This window comes from Cherax quadricarinatus, unplaced genomic scaffold (assembly GCF_038502225.1).
Source record: "Cherax quadricarinatus isolate ZL_2023a unplaced genomic scaffold, ASM3850222v1 Contig1847, whole genome shotgun sequence".
Lineage (NCBI taxonomy): Eukaryota > Metazoa > Arthropoda > Malacostraca > Decapoda > Parastacidae > Cherax > Cherax quadricarinatus.
Genome location: NW_027196873.1, coordinates 56269 through 73091, shown reverse-complemented (window position 1 = coordinate 73091; position 16823 = coordinate 56269). Strand labels below are relative to the sequence as shown.

The 16823-nt window shown below is 42.0% G+C and overlaps 1 protein-coding gene across 1 annotated transcript in view; it reads right to left on the bottom strand.

Annotated features, from left to right (window-relative positions):
* Nucleotides 1-7027: 7027 nt before the first annotated feature.
* Nucleotides 7028-16823, bottom strand: part of LOC128702166 (organic cation transporter protein) — a 44853-nt gene continuing 35057 nt past the window's right edge. Inside the window, exons 11-12 of the mRNA XM_070081149.1 lie at nucleotides 10142-10278; nucleotides 7028-9216 (exon numbers count right to left, since the gene is read on the bottom strand). Coding sequence (XP_069937250.1) covers nucleotides 9129-9216; nucleotides 10142-10278 — 225 coding nt within the window. The 3' untranslated portion in view covers nucleotides 7028-9128. The remainder of the gene's footprint in view (nucleotides 9217-10141; nucleotides 10279-16823) is intronic.

The following is a 16823-nucleotide window of genomic DNA, read 5'->3' as shown; positions in this document are numbered from 1 at the left end:
AGCTTGAATACCTTGGATTAAGCCTTTCACTGGCATCCCATAAAAAATTACATTTCAGTAGTGAAGATCTTCATGAATGGGAAATGAGAGGCAATCAGGCTTGATCCAAGGAAGGTGAAGACAAAGCTCCATTTGGGTGACTGTATAGACAGCCTCATCCATGGGCAGGGCTAGATTAAGGCATAGGGGCTGAAGCCCAGGGGCCTCCAGGTGCTGCAGCCCAGGGGCCTCTGCCAGTTGGAGGGCCTCCAGGTGCTGCAGCCCAGGGCCCTCTGTCAGTTGGAGGGCCTCCAGGTGCTGCAGCCCAGGGCCCTCTGTCAGCTGGAGGGCCTCCAGGTGCTGCAGCCCAGGGTCCTCCACCAGCTGGAGGGCCTCCAGGTAATGCAGCCCAGGGTCCTCCACCAGCTGGAGGGCCTCCAGGTGCTGCAGCCCAGGGTCCTCCACCAGCTGGAGGGCCTCCAGGTACTGTAGCCCAGGGGCCTCTGTCAGTAGTACTGTGTAGTTAAAACTGTTACTGTGAGTCACTGCCTCCTGGCTATGATGTCATGAGTTCCCTCTCCTTTTGAACTGCCTTGCCCCGGGCAGTAGTCAGTCAGAGAGTGGGGTTGAAGGCAAATAGATACTACAAGGTCAGGCTCTGCGTTCTCCTTCAGAATACTACTTAATATACGCTACCAGTCATCCAACGTGGTTATTTATATCCAAATCCTCCACCGAACCCCCCACGGTACCTCCGCCAGCTGGAGGGCCTCCAGAGATTAAGTGAAAAGTGTTCACAATTTGTTTCCAAGAAACTACACAAAACAAATGTTTGAATTTTAATTGTGGTTAACATTGAAAAATAAATTTAATGTTCTTAACTTGTCTCCTTTTGAAAATATCACCTGGGGCTTTACGATACCTGTAGCCAAGGGGTCTACAATACCTGTAGCCCAGGGGCTTACAATACTTGTAGACCAGGGGCCTACAATACCTGTAGCACATGGGTCTACTATAAATGTAGCCCATGGGTCTACAATACTTGTAGCCCAGGGGTCCAAAACACCTGTAGCCCAGGGGCTTACAATACTTGTAGACCAGGGGTCTACAATATCTTAATCTGGCTCTGTCCATTTTTCTTTTTTTTTTAACATATTGGCCACCTCCCACTGAGGTAGAGCAACCCAAAAAAGAGAGGAAACACATTTACTGTCAGTTATTCAATCACTGTCTTGCCAGAAGTGTGCCGAGATCACTGTACAGATGACTTTCTGAGCTACAACATCCCCGGCCCTCCTTCAGAGTACACGCACTGTACTTTCCACCTCCAGGACTCCAAGTCCATCTAACCATTTTCTCTGAATTCCTTCATAAATATTACCTTACTAACTCCAACAGCACATCAGGTCATAAGAACCATTCCTCCTCCTCTTGATATAATTGATTCATTTATGGTTATTATTATATTTAAAAAGTTATTTCGGTGTGGGTCATTCATCACTGGGCATCCATGTGTGTAACACTGATAAGCAACAAACAGGCTCCATCTCCCTCACAGTACACTATACACCCAGACTCTATATTCACAGGATGCACTAAACCAGTAGGGGACCATACACTGTCTATACTGTATTTACAGGGAAGCTTTAGAGCTCTCCTGTGAATACAGTATAGACTGTGTATAACCCCTACAGGTCTACTGCACTCTGTGAATATAATTCCTGTGAATACAGTACCTAGGGAATGGGAGGGAATGAAGTCTGATGCAAAAAGAAGGCAAGCTCCAAATCCTTGCACCAAGAGCCTTTCACCAGCTTCAAGACTCCTCACTTTCCCTTGAAGTGTGTGTGACAAAGACCTTTCATTGTAACTTCCAGCCTAACACCCTTCAGTGTGTCAGTATGCTAACACCCTTCAGTATGTCAGTATGCTAACACCCTTCAGTGTGTCAGTATGCTAACACCCTTCAGTGTGTCAGTATGCTAACACCCTTCAGTGTGTCAGTATGCTAACACCCTTCAGTGTGTCAGTATGCTAACACCCTTCAGTGTGTCAGTATGCTAACACCCTTCAGTATGTCAGTATGCTAACACCCTTCAGTATGTCAGTATGCTAACACCCTTCAGTGTGTCAGTATGCTAACACCCTTCAGTGTGTCAGTATGCTAACACCCTTCAGTGTGTCAGTATGCTAACACCCTTCAGTGTGTCAGTATGCTAACACCCTTCAGTATGTCAGTATGCTAACACCCTTCAGTATGTCAGTATGCTAACACCCTTCAGTGTGTCAGTATGCTAACACCCTTCAGTATGTCAGTATGCTAACACCCTTCAGTATGTCAGTATGCTAACACCCTTCAGTGTGTCAGTATGCTAACACCCTTCAGTATGTCAGTATGCTAACACCCTTCAGTGTGTCAGTATGCTAACACCCTTCAGTGTGTCAGTATGCTAACACCCTTCAGTGTGTCAGTATGCTAACACCCTTCAGTGTGTCAGTATGCTAACACCCTTCAGTATGTCAGTATGCTAACACCCTTCAGTGTGTCAGTATGCTAACACCCTTCAGTGTGTCAGTATGCTAACACCCTTCAGTATGTCAGTATGCTAACACCCTTCAGTGTGTCAGTATGCTAACACCCTTCAGTATGTCAGTATGCTAACACCCTTCAGTGTGTCAGTATGCTAACACCCTTCAGTATGTCAGTATGCTAACACCCTTCAGTGTGTCAGTATCCTAACACCCTTCAGTGTGTCAGTATGCTAACACCCTTCAGTGTGTCAGTATGCTAACACCCTTCAGTGTGTCAGTATGCTAACACCCTTCAGTATGTCAGTATGCTAACACCCTTCAGTGTGTCAGTATGCTAACACCCTTCAGTATGCTAACACCCTTCAGTGTGTCAGTATGCTAACACCCTTCAGTATGTCATTATGCTAACACCCTTCAGTGTGTCAGTATGCTAACACCCTTCAGTGTGTCAGTATGCTAACACCCTTCAGTATGTCAGTATGCTAACACCCTTCAGTGTGTCAGTATCCTAACACCCTTCAGTATGTCAGTATGCTAACACCCTTCAGTGTGTCAGTATGCTAACACCCTTCAGTGTGTCAGTATGCTAACACCCTTCAGTGTGTCAGTATGCTAACACTCTTCAGTGTGTCAGTATGCTAACACCCTTCAGTGTGTCAGTATGCTAACACCCTTCAGTGTGTCAGTATGCTAACACCCTTCAGTGTGTCAGTATGCTAACACCCTTCAGTGTGTCAGTATGCTAACACCCTTCAGTGTGTCAGTATGCTAACACCCTTCAGTGTGTCAGTATGCTAACACACTTCAGTGTGTCAGTATGCTAACACCCTTCAGTGTGTCAGTACAGTATCCTAATACTCTTCAGTGTGTCAGTACAGTATCCTAACACCCTTCAGTGTGTCAGTATGCTAACACCCTTCAGTGTGTCAGTATGCTAACACCCTTCAGTGTGTCAGTATGCTAACACCCTTCAGTGTGTCAGTATGCTAACACCCTTCAGTGTGTCAGTATGCTAACACCCTTCAGTGTGTCAGTATGCTAACACCCTTCAGTGTGTCAGTATGCTAACACCCTTCAGTGTGTCAGTATGCTAACACCCTTCAGTGTGTCAGTATGCTAACACCCTTCAGTGTGTCAGTATGCTAACACACTTCAGTGTGTCAGTATGCTAACACCCTTCAGTGTGTCAGTACAGTATCCTAATACTCTTCAGTGTGTCAGTACAGTATCCTAACACCCTTCAGTGTGTCAGTACAGTATCCTAACACCCTTCAGTGTGTCAGTACAGTATCCTAACACCCTTCAGTGTGTCAGTACAGTATCCTAACACCCTTCAGTGTGTCAGTACAGTATGCTAACACCCTTCAGTGTGTCAGTACAGTATCCTAACACCCTTCAGTTTGTCAGTACAGTATCCTAACACCCTTCAGTGTGTCAGTACAGTATGCTAACACCCTTCAGTGTGTCAGTATGCTAACACCCTTCAGTGTGTCAGTACAGTATCCTAATACCCTTCAGTGTGTCAGTACAGTATCCTAACACCCTTCAGTGTGTCAGTACAGTATGCTAACACCCTTCAGTGTGTCAGTATGCTAACACCCTTCAGTGTGTCAATATGCTAACACCCTTCAGTGTGTCAGTACAGTATCCTAATACCCTTCAGTGTGTCAGTACAGTATCCTAACACCCTTCAGTGTGTCAGTACAGTATGCTAACACCCTTCAGTGTGTCAGTATGCTAACACCCTTCAGTGTGTCAGTATGCTAACACCCTTCAGTGTGTCAGTATGCTAACACCCTTCAGTGTGTCAGTACAGTATCCTAATACCCTTCAGTGTGTCAGTACAGTATCCTAACACCATTCAGTGTGTCAGTACAGTATGCTAACACCCTTCAGTGTGTCAGTATGCTAACACCCTTCAGTGTGTCAGTACAGTATCCTAATACTCTTCAGTGTGTCAGTACAGTATCCTAATACTCTTCAGTGTGTCAGTACAGTATCCTAACACCCTTCAGTGTGTCAGTACAGTATCCTAATACTCTTCAGTGTGTCAGTATGCTAACACCCCTCAGTGTGTCAGTATGCTAACACCCTTCAGTGTGTCAGTATGCTAACACCCTTCAGTGTGTCAGTACAGTATCCTAACACCCTTCAGTGTGTCAGTACAGTATCCTAACACCCTTCAGTGTGTCAGTACAGTATCCTAACACCCTTCAGTGTGTCAGTACAGTATCCTAATACTCTTCAGTGTGTCAGTACAGTATCCTAATACCCTTCAGTGTGTCAGTACAGTATCCTAATACTCTTCAGTGTGTCAGTACAGTATCCTAATACCCTTCAGTGTGTCAGTACAGTATCCTAATACTCTTCAGTGTGTCAGTACAGTATCCTAATACCCTTCAGTGTGTCAGTACAGTATCCTAATACTCTTCAGTGTGTCAGTACAGTATCCTAATACTCTTCAGTGTGTCAGTACAGTATCCTAATACCCTTCAGTGTGTCAGCACAGTATCCTAATACCCTTCAGTGTGTCAGTACAGTATCCTAATACTCTTCAGTGTGTCAGTACAGTATCCTAATACTCTTCAGTGTGTCAGTACAGTATCCTAATACTCTTCAGTGTGTCAGTACAGTATCCTAATACTCTTCAGTGTGTCAGTACAGTATCCTAATACTCTTCAGTGTGTCAGTACAGTATCCTAATACTCTTCAGTGTGTCAGTACAGTATCCTAATACCCTTCAGTGTGTCAGCACAGTATCCTAATACCCTTCAGTGTGTCAGTACAGTATCCTAATACCCTTCAGTGTGTCAGTACAGTATCCTAACATCCTTCAGTGTGTCAGTACAGTATCCTAATACCCTTCAGTGTGTCAGTACAGTATCCTAACACCCTTCAGTGTGTCAGTACAGTATCCTAACACCCTTCAGTGTGTCAGTACAGTATCCTAACACCCTTCAGTGTGTCAGTACAGTATCCTAACATCCTTCAGTGTGTCAGTACAGTATCCTAACATCCTTCAGTGTGTCAGTACAGTATCCTAACATCCTTCAGTGTGTCAGTACAGTATCCTAACATCCTTCAGTGTGTCAGTACAGTATCCTAACATCCTTCAGTGTGTCAGTACAGTATCCTAACATCCTTCAGTGTGTCAGTACAGTATCCTAACATCCTTCAGTGTGTCAGTACAGTATCCTAACATCCTTCAGTGTGTCAGTACAGTATCCTAACATCCTTCAGTGTGTCAGTACAGTATCCTAACATCCTTCAGTGTGTCAGTACAGTATCCTAACATCCTTCAGTGTGTCAGTACAGTATCCTAACATCCTTCAGTGTGTCAGTACAGTATCCTAACATCCTTCAGTGTGTCAGTACAGTATCCTAACATCCTTCAGTGTGTCAGTACAGTATCCTAACATCCTTCAGTGTGTCAGTACAGTATCCTAACATCCTTCAGTGTGTCAGTACAGTATCCTAACATCCTTCAGTGTGTCAGTACAGTATCCTAACATCCTTCAGTGTGTCAGTACAGTATCCTAACATCCTTCAGTGTGTCAGTACAGTATCCTAACATCCTTCAGTGTGTCAGTACAGTATCCTAACATCCTTCAGTGTGTCAGTACAGTATCCTAACATCCTTCAGTGTGTCAGTACAGTATCCTAACATCCTTCAGTGTGTCAGTACAGTATCCTAACATCCTTCAGTGTGTCAGTACAGTATCCTAACATCCTTCAGTGTGTCAGTACAGTATCCTAACATCCTTCAGTGTGTCAGTACAGTATCCTAACATCCTTCAGTGTGTCAGTACAGTATCCTAACATCCTTCAGTGTGTCAGTACAGTATCCTAACATCCTTCAGTGTGTCAGTACAGTATCCTAACATCCTTCAGTGTGTCAGTACAGTATCCTAACATCCTTCAGTGTGTCAGTACAGTATCCTAACATCCTTCAGTGTGTCAGTACAGTATCCTAACATCCTTCAGTGTGTCAGTACAGTATCCTAACATCCTTCAGTGTGTCAGTACAGTATCCTAACATCCTTCAGTGTGTCAGTACAGTATCCTAACATCCTTCAGTGTGTCAGTACAGTATCCTAACATCCTTCAGTGTGTCAGTACAGTATCCTAACGTCCTTCAGTGTGTCAGTACAGTATCCTAACATCCTTCAGTGTGTCAGTACAGTATCCTAACATCCTTCAGTGTGTCAGTACAGTATCCTAACATCCTTCAGTGTGTCAGTACAGTATCCTAACATCCTTCAGTGTGTCAGTACAGTATCCTAACATCCTTCAGTGTGTCAGTACAGTATCCTAACATCCTTCAGTGTGTCAGTACAGTATCCTAACATCCTTCAGTGTGTCAGTACAGTATCCTAACATCCTTCAGTGTGTCAGTACAGTATCCTAACATCCTTCAGTGTGTCAGTACAGTATCCTAACATCCTTCAGTGTGTCAGTACAGTATCCTAACATCCTTCAGTGTGTCAGTACAGTATAAGACAGAGAAACACCACAATAAGAGAACATGTTTTTAATAGCAAAAATTGTCTGGGTATAAATAAGTATCAATAACAAAATTCTGAAGCCCAAGTACATCCAGGTTTGTGTCACTGATGTGAATTGAAATACTCCCACATGGAAACATAAATACTCCCACATGGAAACATAAATACTCCCACATGGAAACATAAATACTCCCACATGGAAACATAAATACTCCCACATGGAAACATAAATACTCCCACATGGGAATATAAATACTCCCATATGGGAACATAATACTCCCACATGGGAATATAAATACTCCCACATGGGAACATAATACTCCCACATGGGAACAAAAATACAGTGGACCCCCAGTTTGCGATATTATTTCATTCCAGAAGTATGTTCAGGTGCCAGTACTGACCGAATTTGTTCCCATAAGGAATATTGTGAATTAGATTAGTCCATTTCAGACCCCCAAACATACACATACAAATGCACTTACATAATTGGTCGCATTGGGAGCTGATCGTAAACCGGGGGTCCACTGTACTCCCATCACACACACACACACTTCAATGATGTCATAGCTGAGAACACAAAGTAATCGTCAAATCGTGTCTCTCCTTGATAAGATGGGTAGACAATCCTGGCTCTGGACCCTTCACAGCCACAGTTGTTTCTTATTAATACCTGGGAACTCTTCAAGTGTTTGAAAATAAGTAGTATAAACAAATACAGGTATATCGTTATCAATAAATACTGACTTATGATAAGTCACCTGAAGATCATCTGCCGCTCCTCCAAGAATAATAATGATATACACACAAGAGATATGTGAATTCTTAGGTAAAACAAGATTTAATATTACACCAGTTTTAGCAAGGTTACTATTAATGTATTAACCAGACTTTTTTATTTTACAAATGATAATAATATGCATTCTGCACCAATTGATAATTACAATCTAAATCTAAAATATTAAGTATTTAAAATTTCATGATAGTACAACAACGATAAGATGGATTTTCTTTTTAGACTGGAAATTTCCTTTTAGTTTTTGTGGAAAATAATATATTAGCTATTTCACCATTTTCTTTAGGAAAAAGTGAGCAGGAAAATCTTCACTTGATCTCAATAAACTAACAATACTGTATAGTATGACTCTAATACTTTGCATCATCACTGACTTTGCATTATGCTTTGAATCTGTGCCACTTATTTGATAGTTTTTTAAGAAATAAAGATTTGAATTTGAGTATTTAATAAACTAATGCTGAAAACCTGTGGACATTAATCCACACATAATCACAAAATATACAAGTTTTTAATATGAGAATAGATATCTTAGAAATTCTTCGAAAATATCATAACTTTTCTCTGATTCCTCTTGAGAACTTGGATAAACTTCTGAACTAATCCTGAGCATTTTTAGGAAATATTTCAGCTAAATTATGAAATAAAAATGAATAACTATATTATGATAAAAAAAAAACATCTGGGCATTTAAAAATTTTCATAGTGAATAATAAGCTAAGGAAAAGGGCACTTATATACAGTTCAGGATGTTTCCTCTAATGTCCTGAACTGTACATAAGTACCTTATTCCACATCTTGTCGGTATCACCATACCATTTCTCAAAATAAGTTAAGCCTATATAGGTCAACATATACTTTTCGATCACATAGGTTGTGATCCAAACTGAGTGTTGTTTCTATGACACCACAAGTCCAAGAATATATGTATTCCTCATTACTGAATACTTGGAATGATATATCGTAATGTGGATTAATTCTGATAGCTTCTGAATAATAAATTAAATTCACACTAGGTTTTGAGGCAGAATAATTGAAGGAGCATCTTCACTCAGTAACTAGCAACAGTATAGTGCATATTTTCACAGTACTGTAACTAGATGGAAGATCTTTAGCAATGGCTTCAGCTCAGCAAGGTAAACCTCTTGGGAATTAATTTGATATTTGTGCTTTGTATACAAAGTGAATATAATGTAGGGACACCTTAAAATGTTGAGAAGTCATGAATCTATGTTCAATGCATACAGACCTTCATATTTCTTAACTAGAGGAAACATGTCTTCAATTACTGGTATTATGTGTAACTTATCCTTTGTTCAAACATCACCAGCAACTGTATTTCCTTCAATTGAAGGCTTGTTTCTACGTTTCGCAAAGCAGGAGAAGTACCATATGGACTGATCACTGAAAATAAAAATATATGTTAAAAATTTGCTGCAGTGAAAGGCACTAAATTATTACGATCATGAGAAAGTGCTCAACCCATAGAGAGTTATATAGTGAATAGGGAATGGTAGGTAATCAGCTTTGATTCATGGAAGAGTAACTCTTATTCCTTGCAACAAGAACCCTTCACCAGCATTATGGCATCTTAAATACAAATACAAAATTTATTTCTTTGCAAAGGTTACAATGTATAATTATATTACATAATTTGTTAGATTCAAAAAAGCCACTATCATGCCGGGAAATTTTGGGCAGCCTAATCTTCCCTCTAAGGATAGTATAGTATAGCAAATACAGTGGACCCCCGGTTTACGATATTATTTCATTCCAGAAGTATGTTCAGGTGCCAGTACTGACCGAATTTGTTCCCATAAGGAATACTGTGAATTAGATTAGTCCATTTCAGACCCCCGAACATACACGTACAAAAGCACCTACATAAATACACTTGCATAATTGGTCGCATTGGGAGGTGATCATAAACCGGGGTCCACTGTACTGCATTATTACTATATTTACTTAAAGCTAGCAATTAGTAATTTATTAAAGTTATATTCTCGTACAGTACTAAGTTTTTATTACAGCATTCAATAAATGACAAAATTAACCTGCCACTCATTTTAAACATTTATTTAATTTTAAAGGAAATCTAATTTCCATTCCTTTAAATTTTCATCATTTATAGACTTTTGGTTTATGCCTTTTCACTAATTATACATAGCAAGTTTTGTTACAGGCTCTGCATGCTCCTTGTATTTGCAATAAAAATGAACTTCAACTGAATTCCGTCACTGTTTTTTCACAGACACAGAATAAAGAATATCCATACTTATGGACCACTCTCCAAACTGATTTCTCAAATGCAAAAATATGAAATCCTCACCTTCCGAAAGATTCGCTTTCTTGTAGAGTTTGTGGGAGTTCACAGCCTACTGTCTCGGGCAAGAACACAACCAGACAACCGGACACTATGGACAGTGCTCCGAAGATGATAAGCGGCAAAGGCCTGTAAGTGCGGGCCTGTGGAAGCGGTAAGCATACAAATTAGTACTATAATGAAGTAGATTCTATCTACAATAATATTTTAAGTGCAGTGCCACAAGGATCCATTTTAAGACCATATAAAACATCAATGAAAGGAGAAAACATACCTACCTAACCATAATAAAAATTTGTGGACAATAAGATTTTCTGAAAGGAGAACAGTGAAGAGCACTTTATTAATTAATGTGCTATTTATTTTTACCAGTTATTACAGTGTTTTCAGTAGGTGTAGTCAATGTTTAAATGTGGTAATTAAGGTGGAAGAGTAAAGAACTTGTAGGGCTGGAGTAATATTGGTCCTTGTAATCAAAGGTTTACTTATTTCTAGGCTTTGGATCCATTAAGGAAGTTGACTGATATTGGTGAGAGGCTTTTGATCTAAGGAACTAAACCTGTCCTCCCCTTTCTTGGATTGAACCTGAGTGCTTCCCTTTCCCTCAGGTGTATAATTCCATAAGTTTTCCATAAAATTTTCATACTTTTGGTGTCATTACGACACAAAAAGATTCTCTAACATTTTAAAAGAATGGTTTTTTTTGAAAGTGACACAGAGCAATATTAATTTCTGGTGTCTGGACAGTAAAAGGGTTAACTTGCAAATCAATATGCTTATTTACCAGGAAGTACAAAGGACAAGAGGTAAACTACAATTCAAATAACTAAGAACAGGGCAGAATAATCACTTCATACGCTGAACAAGTCTAATAATATAATGCCCAATTATTAAAGATATTCTGAAAGCCACATGCAGGATTTTGCCATTCTTTGCTAGACTGCAGTGCAAGACAGAACACCAGTCATTCTTTGCTAGACTGCAGTGCAAGACAGAACACCAGTCATTCTTTGCTAGACTGCAGTGCAAGACAGAACACCAGTCATTTCTTGCTAGACTGCAGTGCAAGACAGAACACTAGTCATTCCTTGCTAGACTGCAGTGCAAGACAGAACACCAGTCAGTCTTTGCTAGACTGCAGTGCAAGACAGAACACCAGTCATTCTTTGCTAGACTGCAGTGCAAGACAGAACACCAGTCATTCCTTGCTAGACTGCAGTGCAAGACAGAACACTAGTCATTCCTTGCTAGACTGCAGTGCAAGACAGAACACTAGTCATTCCTTGCTAGACTGCAGTGCAAGACAGAACACTAGTCATTCCTTGCTAGACTGCAGTGCAAGACAGAACACTAGTCATTCCTTGCTAGACTGCAGTGCAAGACAGAACACTAGTCATTCCTTGCTAGACTGCAGTGCAAGACAGAACACCAGTCATTCCTTGCTAGACTGCAGTGCAAGACAGAACACTAGTCATTCCTTGCTAGACTGCAGTGCAAGACAGAACACCAGTCATTCCTTGCTAGACTGCAGTGCAAGACAGAACACTAGTCATTCCTTGCTAGACTGCAGTGCAAGACAGAACACTAGTCATTCCTTGCTAGACTGCAGTGCAAGACAGAACACCAGTCATTCCTTGCTAGACTGCAGTGCAAGACAGAACACTAGTCATTCCTTGCTAGACTGCAGTGCAAGACAGAACACTAGTCATTCCTTGCTAGACTGCAGTGCAAGACAGAACACTAGTCATTCCTTGCTAGACTGCAGTGCAAGACAGAACACTAGTCATTCCTTGCTAGACTGCAGTGCAAGACAGAACACTAGTCATTCCTTGCTAGACTGCAGTGCAAGACAGAACACTAGTCATTCCTTGCTAGACTGCAGTGCAAGACAGAACACTAGTCATTCCTTGCTAGACTGCAGTGCAAGACAGAACACTAGTCATTCCTTGCTAGACTGCAGTGCAAGACAGAACACCAGTCATTCCTTGCTAGACTGCAGTGCAAGACAACACTAGTCATTCCTTGCTAGACTGCAGTGCAAGACAGAACACCAGTCATTCCTTGTTAGACTGCAGTGCAAGACAGAACACCAGTCATTCCTTGCTAGACTGCAGTGCAAGACAACACTAGTCATTCCTTGCTAGACTGCAGTGCAAGACAGGATACCAGTCATTCCTTGCTAGACTGCAGTGCAAGACAGAACACCAGTCATTCCTTGCTAGACTGCAATGTGACAGAACACCAGTCATTCCTTGCTAGACTGCAGTGCAAGACAGAACACCAGTCATTCCTTGCTAGACTGCAGTGCAAGACAGAACACCAGTCATTCCTTGCTAGACTGCAGTGCAAGACAGAACACCAGTCATTCCTTGCTAGACTGCAGTGCAAGATCATTCCTTGCTAGACTGCAGTGCAAGACAGAACACCAGTCATTCCTTGCTAGACTGCAGTGCAAGACAGAACACCAGTCATTCCTTGCTAGACTGCAGTGCAAGACAGTCATTCCTTGCTAGACTGCAGTGCAAGATAGAACAGTCATTCCTTGCTAGACTGCAGTGCAAGACAGAACACGAGTCATTCCTTGCTAGACTGCAGTGCAAGACAGAACACCAGTATTTCTTGCTAGACTGCAGTGCAAGATAGAACACCAGTCATTCCTTGCTAGACTGCAGTGCAAGACAGAACACCAGTCATTCCTTGCTAGACTGCAGTGCAAGACAGAACACCAGTCATTTCTTGCTAGACTGCAGTGCAAGAGAGAACACCAGTCATTCCTTGCTAGACTGCAGTGCAAGACAGAACACTAGTCATTCCTTGCTAGACTTCAGTGTAAGACAGAACACTAGTCATTCCTTGCTAGACTGCAGTGCATGACAGAACACCAGTCATTCCTTGCTAGACTGCAGTGCAAGACAGAACACTAGTCATTCCTTGCTAGACTGCAGTGCAAGACAGAACACCAGTCATTCCTTGCTAGACTGCAGTGCAAGACAGAACACCAGTCATTCCTTGCTAGACTGCAGTGCAAGACAGAACACCAGTCATTCCTTGCTAGACTGCAGTGCAAGACAGAACACCAGTCATTCCTTGCTGGACTGCAGTGCAAGACAGAACACCAGTCATTCCTTGCTAGACTGCAGTGCAAGACAGAACACTAGTCATTCCTTGCTGGACTGCAGTGCAAGACAGAACACCAGTCATTCCTTGCTAGACTGCAGTGCAAGACAGAACACTAGTCATTCCTTGCTAGACTGCAGTGCAAGACAGAACACTAGTCATTCCTTGCTAGACTGCAGTGCAAGACAGAACACTAGTCATTCCTTGCTAGACTGCAGTGCAAGACAGAACACTAGTCATTCCTTGCTAGACTGCAGTGCAAGACAGAACACTAGTCATTCCTTGCTGGACTGCAGTGCAAGACAGAACACCAGTCATTCCTTGCTAGACTGCAGGGCAAGACAGAACACTAGTCATTCCTTGCTAGACTGCAGTCCAAGACAGAACACCAGTGTTATAAAACTACATAACTATCTATATATTAAAGCTTTCTAACCAAAACTACTTAATTTCCCTGAAAAAGCTAAGACTAAGTGGCACTTAACACAAAGCCAGTTCCCACTAGAGTGACTGCAAACAGCACACTGCACTTAATACAAAGCCAGTTCCCACTAGAGTGACTGCAAACAGCACACTGCACTTAACACAAAGCCAGTTCCCACTAGAGTGACTGCAAACAGCACACTGCACTTAACACAAAGCCAGTTCCCACTAGAGTGACTGCAAACAGCACACTGCACTTAACACAAAGCCAGTTCCCACTAGAGTGACTGCAAACAGCACACTGCACTTAACACAAAGCCAGTTCCGACTAGAGTGACTGCAAACAGCACACTGCACTTAACACAAAGCCAGTTCCCACTAGAGTGACTGCAAACAGCACACTGCACTTAACACAAAGCCAGTTCCCACTAGAGTGACTGCAAACAGCACACTGCACTTTACACAAAGCCAGTTCCCACTAGAGTGACTGCAAACAGCACACTGCACTTAACACAAAGCCAGTTCCCACTAGAGTGACTGCAAACAGCACACTGCACTTTACACAAAGCCAGTTCCCACTAGAGTGACTGCAAACAGCACACTGCACTTAACACAAAGCCAGTTCCCACTAGAGTGACTGCAAACAGCACACTGCACTTAACACAAAGCCAGTTCCCACTAGAGTGACTGCAAACAGCACACTGCACTTAACACAAAGCCAGTTCCCACTAGAGTGACTGCAAACAGCACACTGCACTTAACACAAAGCCAGTTCCCACTAGAGTGACTGCAAACAGCACACTGCACTTTACACAAAGCCAGTTCCCACTAGAGTGACTGCAAACAGCACACTGCACTTAACACAAAGCCAGTTCCCACTAGAGTGACTGCAAACAGCACACTGCACTTAACACAAAGCCAGTTCCCACTAGAGTGACTGCAAACAGCACACTGCACTTAACACAAAGCCAGTTCAAATTCAAATTCAAATTCAAAGTTTATTCTCTATAAGGATTACAATGCTGAGTTTACAGAATTTGGTTATTGTGTGGTTTACATGTAGTAAAATAATAATTACAGAGTGTACCACTAGAACACCTAGCATGGCTAGGCATTTCGGGCAGACTTAGTTTAAATCTTAATTTTAAAATATTACAAATTATGAGGTAAGTTGGTATTATGGCTAAGTGACTAAATACTAGTTTGTGAGTTTAGCAATGTGAATGATTTTGTTTTGGCACAGTACATAGTTTCAGTATTGGAGTATCACAGGATTCATTATTTTAAGATTGAGATTAATATTTCTGTTTATGGTCAAATGGGTGAGTGAGTGGAAGTGTGAACAACGAAGTGGTATTCGTGTAGTTAGTTGACGGGGTGTATCAGGGAGACAAGATGTTTTCTGATGGTAGTTTTGAAGGTGATGAATGTGTCTGCAGTTCTAGAGTTCTCAGGTAGGGTGTTCCAGATTTTAGGGCCTTTGACATACACTGAATTTTTGTAAAGGTTTAGTCGGACACGGGGAATGTCGTAGAGATGTTAGTGTATGGTGTTATGCCTGTGGGTTCTGTCACAACTATCAAGAAAGCGTTTTAGGTCAAGGTTGATATTGGAGTTTAAGGTCCTGTAGATGTAGATTGCACAGTAGTAAGTGTGGATGTACTGAACAGGGAGTAAGTTTAGATCTATGAAGAGTGGGGGGTGTGTTGCCAGGGATGGGATTTAGTGATTATTCTTACTGCAGCTTTTTGTTGGGTTATTATTGGCTTTAGGTGTGTTGCTGCAGTTGATCCCCAAGCACAAATAGCATAGGTGAGGTATGGATAAATAAGTGAGTGGTATAGTGTGAGAAGGGCATTTTGTGGCACGTAGTATCGTATCTTGGAGAGGATCCCAACCATTTTGGATACTTTTTTGGTTATGTGTTGGATATGGGTGCTGAAATTCAGGTTGTTGTCAAGGTATAGGCCTAGGAATTTGCCCTCATTATGTCTGGTAATTAGAGTGTTGTCGATCTTAATGTTAATTTGTGCATCTCCTGCTCTGCTACCAAACATAATATAGTAGGTTTTGTCAGTGTTAAGCGTAAGTTTATTGGCTGTCATCCAAGTCGATATTTTGATCAGCTCCTCGTTAACAATGGTGTTGAGGGTGGCAAGATTAGGGTGTGAGATGACATAAGTTGTGTCGTCAGCAAAGAGAATGGGTTTCAGGTGTTGTGATACGTTTGGAAGATCATTGATGTATATGAGGAAGAGCAGGGGACCAAGGACACTTCCCTGCGGAACTCCAGTATCAAGTGGCCGTGTTGTTGATGCTGTGTCTTTAATGGTGACATACTGATACCTATTAGTAAGGTAAGATTTGAAATATGCAAACAGCACACTGCAAACAGCACGCTGCACTTAACCACAAAGCCAGTTCCCACTAGAGTGACTGCAAATAGCACACTGCACTTAACACAAAGCCAGTTCCCACTAGAGTGACTGCAAATAGCACACTGCACTTAACACAAAGCCAGTTCCCACTAGAGTGACTGCAAACAGCACACTGCACTTAACACAAAGCCAGTTCCCACTAGAGTGACTGCAAACAGCACACTGCACTTAACACAAAGCCAGTTCCCACTAGAGTGACTGCAAACAGCACACTGCACTTAACACAAAACCAGTTCCCACTAGAGTGACTGCAAACAGCACACTGCACTTAATACAAAGCCAGTTCCCACTAGAGTGACTGCAAACAGCACACTGCACTTAACACAAAGCCAGTTCCCACTAGAGTGACTGCAAACAGCACACTGCACTTAACACAAAGCCAGTTCCCACTAGAATGACTGCAAACAGCACACTGCACTTAACACAAAGCCAGTTCCCACTAGAGTGACTGCAAACAGCACACTGCACTTAACACAAAGCCAGTTCCCACTAGAGTGATTGCAAACAGCACACTGCACTTAACTACAAAGCCAGTTCCCACTAGAGTGACTGCAAACAGCACACTGCACTTAACCACAAAGCCAGTTCCCACTAGAGTGACTGCAAACAGCACACTGCACTTAACCACAAAGCCAGTTCCTACTAGAGTGACTGCAAACAGCACACTGCACTTAACCACAAAGCCAGTTCCTACTAGAGTGACTGCAAAC